Source organism: Fusarium falciforme, chromosome 12, assembly GCF_026873545.1.
Source record: "Fusarium falciforme chromosome 12, complete sequence".
Classification (NCBI taxonomy): Eukaryota; Fungi; Ascomycota; class Sordariomycetes; order Hypocreales; family Nectriaceae; genus Fusarium; species Fusarium falciforme.
Window position 1 is genome coordinate 772,796 of NC_070555.1, and position 13,265 is coordinate 786,060.

Sequence of the window (13,265 nt, forward strand, 5' to 3'; positions counted from 1 at the left end):
GCAAACTCCATCTCATGGCACTTTCTTTCATCCCAAGCCTCGCCGAACATGATGCCATGAACATAACAGTCTCCTAATATCTTCCAATGATTTCCATCTCTACGTACCACGAATGGTGTTTTGCCTCCTTTCAGAAGCGCAATCTCATCCCCAACTCTGCAAGTCCCAGGGACCAAGGCCAAGTATCCGCCTTTGGTCCTCGCCATCCTCTGATCGACGGCCCATCGCAAGTTGAGGATAGCTAGTTCAAACAATATGAAATCATCATCATCCATCCTGAGTTCCTTACTGTACCCCACCAGCATGTGGTGTAACCTGGGGACCATGTGCGGCAGGCCCAGTATCTTGGACACGGCGCCTGTCTTTGAGTCATCAGCCATGCCCTTGATGCAACGGCGCATATGGTCAAGAACAACAGTCCTGTCTGAGGTCAGAGGGATCTGGTCCTTGCACATTGTCGTCAACAGAGCTTCCTCACGGCTTTCTCCAGGGGCTGTATGGAGGCGTTTGCATCCAAGCGCCAACTGCTCCCAGCCTTTGAGCGTGCTCCATATCTCCCCAATTGCCTCTATGACCTTTTTGTTGTAGCTCATGTTTTTGTTCCACACTCTGATACGGTTTTTAGTCGTCACTGGTTCCTTTATTGGCACCGGATAATCCAATTTGCCTCCAAGAACATCCAGTTCGTCGACAATCAGACCCTCGAGAATCAGTATTCCACTAGGCCCTCCATCTTTCGGATAGTCGTCCATCTGGGGGTTGGATGCTTGGAATTTGGGATGAGAGGCCTTGAACATGAAGGAATGGGTGTTGAGCCAGGTCTCACGTGCAGACGGCTTGAAGATAGTTATGGGGTGACGAGCTTCCTCTGGAATGCTGCAGTAGTCGTAACTCCAGTCGGGGACCCACGAAGGGAGGTTGGGGATGGTAACAGGCAGACAAGAAGGTCTCCTCAAAGCCCTTAGAATGTCCAAGTTGCCACTGCCACGTATGATTTGGTATGCAGCAGCTGTGTAACAGTCCCTTATCGAAATGCCATATTCGGGCTGAATGCCGTATGTTGATTCAGCCAACGCCAAAAGACCATAGACTTTATCCCTTGGGTCAGTGGCCATGGACCATCTGTAGTTGATGAGCAAATCTCCGAGCTCGCTGGGCATTTTATAACCACCCTGCTCGCGCCGACGATCAAATATTAGACGCGTGTAGGCCATGGTGTTCATCTCGTCCATCGCGAGCGTGGAGCTGTTCGACTCGATGTTGTGGCCCTGCGTCCGAATGGTCTCAGTCATGGCCATGACGAATACCTTTTTAAAGACCTGCCATGAGGCTGATAACTTGCCGCACATGATGATTGCATTCGCAGAAACGGCTTGCTCTTGGATAGTCCACGTTCTCGTCCACCATGGTCGCCTCAACGTTGCCACGATACCATCCAGCATCTCTTGTGTCAGAGCAGGAAACGCTGTGTCGGGAGATTCTGATGATTCCGACTGAGAATTGCTTACAATCTTGGCTTCTTGGCTACCTGGAAAAGTCGTCTGGACAAACTCGGTCCATTTGGGGCCCATACGTAGCTTTCCGAGCGTTGGGAGTCTCTCAGCAAGTTCAAATACATGATAAATGCTGTCCGAGGTTGGATCAGGACCTAGCCAAATCAATACGTTTGTTGCCTGGCTATAGATGTCTCCCATCAGGGGAACCTGAAGTCGCCGTTCCCCGAGGTCGAGTTGGTTGATGCAAAGGGCATCGATCCAGAGCGCTCTTTGGGTGCGGCCATTTCGAAGGTTCCTTAGCGCGTGACAGAGATTCTCGGTGACTTTGAAGGTTTCTCCATTACACTTGATTTCGCGGACAGGGTTGTTGTCTCCCCAGCAGTAGGACAATGCCTCAAAAGGGGGATGTTGTCCTAGAGTGACGACTTCCAGATGGCACTCAATCGGATCATCGATGCTCTCCGCCGGGGCGAGATAGAGTAAACGAATACGTTTCTCTTCGGACAGGGCTTCGATTTTAGTATAGACGAACATGGCGAAGGGTCTAGATGTGGAGAAAGCCAAGCACCCGGTGCGCATTGGGAGATGATGGAACGTGGAGATTGAACGTGATCACCACGGTGCCCTTACCTTGAGTGTGAAAACAGAAAAGAGACTGTGTGGGACTCGAACAACTGCTTCTTACGGCCTAGCTTGGAGATGAATTTCGGCATGGGTGGTCCCTCGTGACAATTACTTATACTGCCTACATCGTGAGCTCAAAGCATTCGCTTCCTTGTATTCCTGGACAAACTTGCGTAGAAAGCCTTGAACCTGGGGTGTACTGTCACTTTCCTCGAATCAAAGCTCAGAACTTGCAATCCGCCTATGCTCGTCGCACGTGAGAGCGCGACGTACGCCTGGCCAGTCTCGAACGTCCGCTCAAGATCAACCTTGACACGGTCCAGCGTCTGACCCTGTGCTTTATGTATGCTGAGTGCCCATGCGAGGAGGAGAGGAACTTGAACACGCGTTGCTAGTTTCTCAACGACCCAACCCTCTTGAGGCCATTCTTTGGGCACCCATCGCTCAACAGCCCATTCCATAGGCTCGCAAAGGTGATCTCGGGTCCTACTATCTCGAGTTGCAAAACGAACGACCGGATAGAAGGGTCTGTCGCCCTGAAAGTCAATGACGCGGCCCTGAGACCCGTTCACGAGGGCATCATCAACATTTTGAGTGAGCATGACTTGTGCCCCTTTCTTCAACACCTTGAAGGACTCCGGGGCTAAACAGTCCTTGAGGAGCATCTTGTGGGTATCCGCGTCTCTGATTGTCCCACCATCTTCTGCGATATAGCTGTGAGCAATGTCGTTGATGTTTTGCAGTCGCCTTGAGTTCGCCTGGTCTGCTTCGTGGCGAAGGGGGAAGAGCTCAGTGGCTTCTGCAACGCTGTCTGCTACCACAGGCCTGTGAAGTTCCAGGAACTTGTCAATGGTAACAGATGAAAGTCGACCTTGTCGGATCTGGTTCAACATGGTGCTAAATTCGGGATACGTCTGCCTATAAATTCGAGTCAGGCCAATGGTATCTTGTATGGCCTCATCCCGTATCTTGGACTCAAAGTAGAACTTCGGACTGCCATCATCTCGCCCTTTCCTCACTGGCGGGAGCTGGAAAAAGTCGCCGGTGAAGATTAGTTGGATACCTCCAAACGGCAGGTCTACCCTTCGTAACTCACCCACAATGGCATCGAGCTTGTCGAAGAGGATGGAGTCAACCATGGAGATTTCATCAATAATCAAGACATCGACATCCAACCAGCGCCGCAACTTGAGTTTGTTTTTCCGAATGTCATGAATGAGCTTCTCAGTAGGCGCTTGGCCAAGGCCAATCCCTGCAAACCGGTGGAGCGTCGTCCCGCCAATGTTCTGAGCGACAAGGCCAGGAGACGCAGTCACGCCGACGCGCTCGGCGTCTCCGGCGTACTTGGAGTACTTGGTTTGTAGGCTTTGAATAATATTCCTCAGAAGAACTGATTTCTCGGTGCCTGCAGGACCTGTAAAGAAGACACTTCTTCCCTGCTTCACCACGAGGTCGGAAACAGCTTGTTGCTCTTCGTTCAGCTCCCAGGCGTCTAAGGATACATGCTTTTTCCAATCTTGAGGCTTTTCCACACCTTGATTCAATCCAAGAAGAAGCTGAAGCCCTACTTTATGAGCTCCTTTACGGACTCGCTTGGCGGGTTTCTTCGCTAGACGACTCGTGGTGGAGAAGCAGAGAGTCGGGGCACAGAATCGCCAACTTGCTGCTATTGCCCCATCTAGTACCAGAGAGCCCATCTGCTCAAGCCTCCGGACATGGTAAACTGAAACGATCTATTAGACTGTGCACCTAGCTCATCTAGTAGTGCACTTACAGGAACGACCTAGGCCTGTCCTAAACAATACCATCGTGCTGGAGGAAGCAGCCAGGGGGTTGAATGGATTGCAAAGAGGGGCTGGGCCACCACTGGGGTGACGTGGAGATTGAATTTTGTGAGTGTGAAGAGTGGGAGCAGACTGTGTGGGAACCAGAGACTGCTTCTTGCGGACTAGATTGGAGATAAATTTGGTTGTCGTGGATTGTACACGGCGGCTTTTCCACAAGAGCTGGAATGTATCGCCAACTCTATCTTACGGGGATACACTTATACCTCCTGAGAATACCTAGGTAGATCTAACAAGATTTTTATGGTTTCTGCTTGGACAATGCTGAGGCCTTGAAAGGGCAGCTACTGGTTTGGAGTTGCCCTGCCTGCTTGTGACTTTTATTGATATTTGAGGTTGTACAAACCAGCCTTGGGGATATAAGCCGAAACGCCGTCCCATACATTTTACAATGTTGCCGCTGAAAAGATAGATGACCAACACCCAACTCTATTCGTTTCTACTCAACTGAAACACAGCCAATCCCAGAGCTTGAGGCAGAGATCGGAAAAAGAGAGATAAGCTTGTCCAGTAAGGTAAGGTTACTCATAGATTCACCTGCATATCGCCATTGAGTCATGACGCTTACTTGGTCATATGTCGCCTTTTCGCCTCGTCCCTTCCAACGAGGCGCTAACAACTTCGATTGCCGGTCTTAAACAAGTCGTGCTGTCTAACCCATTTCGTGTCGCTGCTCGGCCGACAGTTCTACTGGAGCTTGTTCATGCAACATCTCTTGAATCGAAGGGGGCTCGCTGTCGAGCTTCTCGCTCGGTCGTGTAGAGTTGTATGCGGGCACAGGAGATACAGGCATCGGAAGATCGTTTCCCTCATTGTTGGACTCTGAAGAGCCAACAGAATTGGTGTTTTGGGCGTTCTGCTTCCTTCGACGCCACAGGAAGAAGGCTAGGAGTGCAATAGCAACGACCGCGAGAGTAGCACCGATGCTGATACCGGCGATGGCACCAGATGACAGGCCCTTGTTGTTTGAGGAATCACCACTTGAAGATTCGGCCTCGGAAGTTCCAGAAGTAGAAGTCTCAGATTCAGAAGCCGTGGATTCGGAGGTAGATGCTGATGTCGTCATGGGGTGTGATGTTGACGAAGAATCCTACAGATTGTTAACCTTGACACAGTCATGGAGACAGGCGACCAACTTCAGAAAAGACGGTGCTGTATGCAGCATCATCTACATCCTTCACACTCGTCATAAGCCAATGTTGCCTGCTCTGATACCCCTCGTGGTTGGGACTCAGGAAGACAGGACCATTGGGAACACAGTCGAGATAGTAATCGGTGCCGTTCTTGACGTTGATCAATCTGTATGTATCATTGGCACCCCACGAGGCAACATCCCAATGCTGTGCATCAGTGCCATCGCTATCCAAAAGACAAGCATGAGTGCGTCTATTTTCGACCTTGACGTCTGGGCGGTAGCATACAGAGAGTTGCTTCTGGGTCGTGGTTTTGGAGCATCGAATCGCGTAACGGCCGGGCTTGTCACCTATAGGTTGCTTGAGGTTACACAGTTAGTGACCGTCATGCTTGGATCTTCATGGGATTCAGAGCATGGTCGCACTGAGAGGCCTCGAGACGTACAAATTGCCAGAACGCGTTGATACCTTTGGCGGGCCAGACGTGCAGATCGTCATCTTGAGCGACAGGTTGCAGGCTGCTAACGAAATCACCCTCATAGTCGTCCACCGCTGCCTCTGTTAGTTGGTACCACACATTGGGGTCGATCTTGGTGGCAGGTTCGAGGTCAGACATGGCGCCGGTTGGAGCTGAGGACCCGAGAAAGATGGAGCAAACGAGAGAAACGACAGAAAGAGCAGAACAAAACGTGAACAAGGCGAGCTGCTTGATGATACGAGTAGGGCTGAGAGATTGGGGTCCATTTCCAGGCTTTACCAAGAATGAGGCCAGTAAGCAGACCAGACCCGGGCAGGTTAGCTCTACCCACTTGGACGGGAATGGCTCCCTGTAAAGCGCTGTGAATGGACACTGAGCGGGAGCTAAAACACGCTATCTAGGGGAAGATCTGCACCGTCGACGCCACTAATATCATTTACGGATGTTTTGACCCGGATGGGCCAGGGTGGTCTTCCACGAACTCAAGATGATTCTTGGTCAATGAGGACCATAAAGACATTCCAAGCCATGCCGGGTGACTTTTGAAAGATTAACTAGATTACTGTCTATACTAGAAACTCTGCAGTGGGTTGCCTTCGCGAAAATGCTTCAAGTTTTCACAAGTATCGATGCCGCCGTTTCTTGACTGGCAACCAAAATTGTGTTCCATTATTGTAACACTTGTGCTCAGGTTCAATGTCCATGAAACCACTACAACCATTTGGGCACATTAAGGTTATATCCTGTCTATCCCATTACTCTTACTTATCTCTCCACCCACGTATCAATGATCCTAGATATCCCCGTTCCGCCGTGTCATGACATAAGTTGGTGTGCCTAGGGAGGAGCACTAACGTGGTGCTCAGGTGAGTATGACTATCGTCATAAGAGCGCTGATCGGAAGTAACCTTCCAATTTGTGTTTGATCATGGATTCTAAGTCGTACCTACAGCCCAATGACTCGCCATTTTCTCCTCGGGAATATGGAAAGCCTAGCAGGCCTTGGCTTTTTCGTCTTCCCAGTCCTACAAGCAATATTAGATTCAAATCCTAGATATCTGTACCTTTGAAATTGCTTGAATCGATGTGACAGTCGGAGAAAAGGATATCTACTTCTAGAATTGCGACTGGTCTATTCACGCACGAGCCCTTTTCGATTGTCAAAAGACCTGGCCATCCTAATGAATAGTTATGTGCCATACGAAGTCCATGCGTTCCTTGGCTAGATCGATTACGATTTTTTAACTGGGTGAGGCTTTTGTCAATTCAATCTCAAACCCTATGTTCTGTGGTAGCTACTATGAGCAGAGAGATTCTATACAAGACTATTTGGACCGGCGGAGTTGCCCGATCAAGGGCCGGGCTTCAACTATAACGAAGAACACAATATCAACACATCAGAACATAATATCTCAATGCCAATACAGTGATATACAAGACTCACAAATTACTATAGTATCGAGAAAAAAAAGGCCAGTGTCAGGTGGTATGGACGGTTTGATATCTTAGATGCCAAGGCGGACCGGACCATCTTTTTAAGCGACTCACTTGGCACCGATATTGGATAGAATTGTCCAGGTCCCTTGACAAATTCGTCATATTCTGTCTGATGAGGTTTGAGCTGCTTATTTTTATTCTAGAAGGAGAATGATACACGTGAAAAACTTCTCCTTGGATGACAATCTCCTCACTTGAAACTTCATAGGCAGTCAATCATATGTGATCGGCATTTTCCCAACCTCGGCCCTCCACAATTCCCCGAACTTGCTAGCGGCAGCTGCTCGCTAGGAGAGTTTCGCTTCGCTGATTCGTAGGCCCCAAGATGGCGATCGGCAGCTGTGATTGTGATTGCTCGGCACTCACTTCCCCCTCTAGCAAAATGTCAACGACATGGTTGTTTCATGCGCTAACGGAAGATTATGACGACGCATATCCTCCACAACCCCTTAAGCACGGATAACGCTGAGCTTGCATTAAAGCACGACGTTGCTGCTGCCCATAGAAATCGTTTCAGTCAAGCTTCTGTGTTTGTCACTGCACTCTTCCTGTCACTCTCTTAGGACATTTTCGGAGACATTGTTTCTCCAGCCACTCATTACTTTGCTTTTTCATAAACCAACATGCGCTTTTCTAATCTTTTTCCTGTCCTAGGAGGCCTCGTGGCTTTCGCACAGGCCTCCCCGCACCTTTTGGGCGGTCTCGGTGTTCCTCAAATCAGCAAGCCTAGCCACATTGCTCCGTCGGTTTGCAGCTTGGCCAACAGCTGGGAGGACCATATTCTATTCAAGGGGTATGTTTTGAGATGCCCTTCCTGGATAAACCATAGTCATTAACTGTTTTATGTAGTATCGCTGCTCCCGAGACCGAGACCTCTCCTGCCCTCAACCTTGGCCTTCATCTTCCCAAGGCCCAAATCTCTGGAGATGTTGAACTGGAGCTCGTCAAGGGTTTCCTTGAGGAACCGCGAGTCCGTGTTGGCCTTGGTGGTGTGAAGGCTTACATCGAGATCGACATCTCTGCCTCGGCTGCTGTCCATGAGGCTATCGAGTTGTTTGCTTCCCCTGCCCTTGAGCTTGAGATTCCTGGGCTCCTGGAGGTTGAGGCTGGTGCGGCTATCGCCCTTGACCTTGTTATCGGAGTTGACGCAGCAGTCGATCTTTCGACTGGTGTCTATATCTCATTCGCTGAGGGTGCCTTTGTCGAGATCTCTCTTCTTACCAAGGACATTGTTGAACTCTCTCTCGACGGACTTGTTGCCAAGGCTCTTCCTCTTGGTATTGGCGCTGACGTTGATTTGTCTGCCGAGGTTGCGCTCCAGCTTGGTCTTCGCCTACGCACTGAGATCGACCTTGAGGCAGAGCTCGAGATTCCCGCTCTGGAGATCGAGGCTGGTGCCAAGATTGCTATTTGGGTCAGCCTCTTCGACTACACTGCAGTCTTGATTGGCACTGATAGCTGTGCTGTCTCTGTTGCCGAGGCCATCGCTCTCACCCTTGGCCTTGAGGTCGAGCTGAATGTTGAGATTGGCGATATCCTTGACCTTAGCTTGGCCCCTAGCTTGACCATCACTCTTGCCACTGCTGCTAAGGCTGAGAACTGCCTGCCAGACCGTGGTCAGCCTGGCATCTTCCTTGAGAGTCATCAAGACACCGATTCGAGCACTGCAACGGCCACCTCGTCTTTTGAGAGCCCTTCTGGCAGCTCTTCAGGTGGCTCTTCTGATGGCTTTTCTAACGGTTCTTCCAACGGCTCCTCCAACGACTCCTCCAACGACTCTTCTGACGGCTCCTCTGACGGCTCCTCCGGTAGCTCTTCTGTTACCGAAACATCGGACACCTTTGCCCACTTTACCAGCACTCCCACCGCAGGCCATGGCAACGTCACTGCTCCTCGCCCTACCGGGGACGTTACAAGCACAGTCCATTCGACCCATGTCTACACCATCACCAGCTGCGCTGCCTCGGTCGTGAACTGCCCGGCACGATATACTCAGAAGGTTGTCACCTCGACTGTTGTTTCAACCACCTACGTCTGCCCTGCCACCCAGAGTGGTGCTGTTCCCGCTACCACCTCGGCCTCCCCGTCAAAGTCGACTCCCGTGCCTGTGTCTACCATCACCGAAACCCTGACGACGATTGTTCCTTGCAAGGAGCGCACCACCAGCACTTTCCATCCTCCTACCAACTCACCACCTGCTCCTACGGTCACAATCGTTGACCGTACCACCGTCTGCCCCGAAACCTCCAAGACACATCCAAGCACTGTGATCTCGCAGCCCACTTCTGGCTTCCAGGTTGTCACTACGGCTGTTCCTACGAGCAAGACTCCCGGGGTGCCCAGCTCAGCTGTTCCTAGCTCCGGAAAGGTGGTGTCTGAAGTCCCATCTTACTACGAACCCGTCCCTGTTCCTGAAAAGACAGCCCCTTTCCCGTCCTACAACGGAACTGTCACGACGAGCAAGCCATCTTCAGGAGTTGTAGTCCCCACTGGTTCTTGGACCACACCTGTTGCTGTCCCAACTCCGTTGAGCACACACATCGTTGTGACAACTCCTACTAGCGTGCCAATTCCCCCTCAACCTACCACTCCGGTTGTAAGCAGCGGAAATATGGTGCATGTTGGTTTGGCATTTGCCCTTCCCGTTATCGCTGCTCTCATTCTGTAAAGGGAAGGCCAATCATGCCTCGTATCAATCACGAATGGATTGTGGGTAGCTTGATTGATTGGCAACAAAGAGCCCCTTTGTAGTAATAAAGCCAGCGAGGTCTATGGATTGGCATCTCGCAAGGAGTGCAAGGGATTGCAATCTTCCAGCAATTACGATTATATCTATCTACTCGAGCGCCCTTGGATCCGTGATCTGCCCTTGTTTTGCCAGGTTGTACATCTGCAGTCGTTATTTCGTTGTTTGAATATATCCCCCTTTTTACTCTAGTTAATATTGTGTTTCCTCGCAACACAGACCACGAGCCTGGGGCAATCACACGGGTTTAATTATTCATAGACAGGAAACTAATTATGTAGTTTGCCGACATATCCATGGTATGATCTGATCCGCTGGTGGCTCACTGGATGACTGGTACACCCTCTTTGAGCTTTACGCATAACAAAGTTTCCACATGTGATCTATTACAAATCCAACAAGCTAGATCCCGCTCTCTGGCCGAAAAATCCAGGAAGGTCGTGGGAAGATGGATGGTAAATACGGCAACCCATTACAAATCTCGGAGACTTCTCGGCGATTTCGTCTTACACGGTGCCAAGCATTATATAAAGAAAGGCAGAGCTGCTTACAGTGTGAACGAGCTCCTGCAGACTCGCAAGCCGTTATCTTATGTCACTTGGATCACTGGAGTCAAAAGAATCAGTTCAGCCATGTCCCCCAATACTCCCCCGACCTATCTCATCACGGCGGCCTCTGGTCACATCGGCCAACGACTTGTTCCTCTCCTCCTGTCCCAGGCAGCAAGACCAACTCTCATTCTTCCTACAAAAAAGCCTGACAGACTCAAGTCGCGACTCAGTTCCCATGGAGATGATGCTCGGGTCAGAGTTGTCCATGGAAACGTCCAAGATCCGGTCTTCCTCGAGGAGACCTTGAAGGCGCATGGTGTCACAGCCACGTTTGTCTGCTTGACCGGCGAGAATGAGTTGATGGTCACGCTCAACCTTTTTGATGCAATGAAACGTGCTGAGACAGTAAAGCATCTCGTTTACCTGTCTGCATGTGGTGATTTTGGTCTTGACGCAATTCAAGCTGGCCACCTCCGAGACGTGGCTTCAGGCCATGTATTGGTCAAACACATCATCGAAGCCAAGTTGCGTTACGGGGTGACAGAGCGAAGCCAGCCGGGAGGGTTTAGCTGGACCATCATTGGACCTTCTCTCTTCTTCGACAATGACTTGCGCAGCAAGGAGAGCATACTCAAACAGGGATTCTTTGACGAGCCACTTGGGAGCAAAGGCGTTAGTCGAGTGGACCCTGCGGACATCGCATTAGCAACAGCGAACGCATTGCAAGATGATGGACATGTCTGGGCTGGAAAGAAGATCATGATTGGAAGTTTGGAAACATACACCAGCACTGACACGGCAAGACTGTGGTCAAAAGCCCTCGGAACAGAAATCACGGCTGCAAAGAGTGATGAAGAAGGCCTAGTAGAGTTTGAGAAGCTCTTCCGAGCGAGGGTCAATTCCATTTGGGCCAGAGACATGAGACTCATGTATGATTATTTTGAACAGAATGGTTTTGGAATGACTGAGACAGAACATCAGGAGCAGGTTAAATTATTGGGAAGGAGTCCTGCGAGCTATGAGGAGTTTATCAACAAGACTGCCAAAAAATGGAAGATGGATGTCCCCGAATAGAATGGTATGAAGAAGATAGTTTATGTCAATCTTTCTAATCACAGTCTGAGGTATTATTATCGCCTGTGCTGGTGTGACTGAACTGGACGTAGATAATTTAGTTAACGCGCATAGATCATATCTCATTAATCTTATTTTCGTTCCCCTTTGTTATACTCAAGCGCAGCCCTTGCCTCTGAAGATTAAGACTGATGGATCTACGCTCTCCAAGTAACCCTTCTCGATCAGAGCCATGATGTTGCCTACCTCACCTGTGAAGAACTGGGCTCCAAGTCCCGGCTGGCCGAACCAAGGTGCGATAGGGCCTCCCACAACAGGAAGAGGCTTGAGCACTCGGTAGACGTGGTAGTTGTATGGGAAGTTGGGGGATGAAGGGTTTGTGGCCAGGTTGGAGGGAGGGAGAGCACGCTGAGAGTAAGGGGCAGCAGCAGCAGAGATGAATGATCCTGGGGGATGGTTAGCCTATTCGCATCTGTTTGATACGAGAGAAGCACGTACCATATTCGCTTCCGAAGCGATCCACGAGAGCGCCCTTTTGCAATTCCATGGTACCGTTAATGGCGTTGCCGTTCTGGTCAAGCTGGAAGCCGTTCTGAGGAGGATAGATGAAGTTGCCCTTGTCGTCGGTCCACTTGTCGAGGAATTGACCCGGAGTGAGTCCTCCAAAGCGGTCATAGTTCTCTACAAGGTTGTCGAGAGGAAGCTTCTTGGGTAGGACCTTGGGTCCAAGGCGGGAGTCACGGCAGATGAACTCCTTGGCCGAGGGACCTCCATTCTTTGTGCCGGTACAGTCGCAGCCGACTGCCTTGCGCTCATCGAGAGGGGCTGGCAGGGCTGAGGCGGTAGAAAGCCACAGGAGGCTTGAGAGGAAGAAGGAGACGCGCATCTTGACACTAGGTTATCCCTGCTCGGATGGAGAACGTGAAGGCAAAGGTGATTGATGATGAAGAGATATGTTCAAAGCGGGACGTCAACACGAATGCCTTTTATACTTCTCAGTTCTCTCCCCCTACCCTCTCAGTCTCTCCTCCTCAACTGAACGATCTGCGTGTCTCACCGGTTTTGCACTTGGATGCCCAAAGTGAGCACAGAGCCTGCCGTGTCTTACAGTCCCGCCCGCTTATGCAGGGATCCAGCGGGTTTGATGCAGGAATGCCAGCAAATGAAGAGCTGGGGCACTGAGGCTACTGCACAGCGCCCAGTAATCGCCGATAATAATCCCTCACTGGCTACTACCAAGTAATCGGCGACGATAATCCCTCAGGCGAGCGCCGTCAACGGGCAGGCCTCAAAGTTGGGATGGCAGCTGGGCTGCTTTGTGGGCGTCTCAGCTACAGCTCAGCTCAAGCGGGAATTATTCACGCACCAACGACAAGTCTCTAATTCGAATTAGAGTGCTGAGAAACAAGGTGAGCCGTCACTATTTTCTTGTCTTGGTGCCCCATCTTGTCGGGATCCCTTCATTCTCCCCGCAGCGCAACCATGGCGACCTGAAAACCCCTGTTTGTGGCTGGCTGACAGTGCTTGGCACCATAACACTATGGGACGAGCTGAGGCCTTGCATAAACGCATCTAGAAGCAGGTATTTTGCTGCTGAGAGTGAACGCAAATCGTCGCACAGCTGTTGGCTTAATGATTGATGCACTGCACCAGTCTTGAATCAGGGCTAGTTCTCCGACGTTGTACAACGACGTACGGAGTTCTTTTCTTTCACCGGAGACATTATTTGACCCCGACATGGACCTTTGCTGCACCTGTCTCGCTTGTTTGTGTGTTGTCCATAGCAACGCGAGGACAGGGCGATGTTATTATTGCCCACTAC

General features: G+C 50.5%; 4 protein-coding genes and 1 pseudogene across 5 annotated transcripts, besides 1 other annotated feature; 1 reads left to right on the forward strand and 4 right to left on the reverse strand.

Moving 5' to 3' along the window:
* Positions 1-144: 144 nt before the first annotated feature.
* NCS54_01401300 (HET domain-containing protein) lies at positions 145-2,030 on the reverse strand (the record flags this gene model as incomplete). Its single annotated transcript, XM_053159178.1, has 2 exons — positions 145-241; positions 295-2,030. 2 exons carry the CDS (start codon positions 2,028-2,030, stop codon positions 145-147), a joined length of 1,833 nt encoding a protein of 610 aa, XP_053015153.1.
* Positions 2,031-3,538: 1,508 nt separating this feature from the next.
* On the reverse strand, positions 3,539-3,928 carry NCS54_01401400 (annotated as a pseudogene). Its single transcript has 2 exons — positions 3,895-3,928; positions 3,539-3,843 (listed from the first exon to the last, which is right to left on the reverse strand).
* Positions 3,539-3,928: a sequence feature.
* Positions 3,929-4,616: 688 nt separating this feature from the next.
* Positions 4,617-5,713, reverse strand: NCS54_01401500 (Hypothetical protein; the record flags this gene model as incomplete). Its single annotated transcript, XM_053159179.1, has 3 exons — positions 4,617-5,054; positions 5,101-5,457; positions 5,543-5,713. 3 exons carry the CDS (start codon positions 5,711-5,713, stop codon positions 4,617-4,619), a joined length of 966 nt encoding a protein of 321 aa, XP_053015154.1.
* A 1,982-nt stretch (positions 5,714-7,695) lies between these two features.
* NCS54_01401600 (Hypothetical protein) lies at positions 7,696-9,740 on the forward strand (the record flags this gene model as incomplete). The annotated part of the gene is made up of 2 exons (XM_053159180.1): positions 7,696-7,865; positions 7,922-9,740. The coding sequence occupies 2 exons, from the start codon at positions 7,696-7,698 to the stop codon at positions 9,738-9,740; spliced, it is 1,989 nt and encodes a 662-aa protein (XP_053015155.1).
* A 1,859-nt stretch (positions 9,741-11,599) lies between these two features.
* NCS54_01401700 (TNT domain-containing protein) lies at positions 11,600-12,329 on the reverse strand (the record flags this gene model as incomplete). Its single annotated transcript, XM_053159181.1, has 2 exons — positions 11,600-11,889; positions 11,942-12,329. 2 exons carry the CDS (start codon positions 12,327-12,329, stop codon positions 11,600-11,602), a joined length of 678 nt encoding a protein of 225 aa, XP_053015156.1.
* Positions 12,330-13,265: the final 936 nt, after the last annotated feature.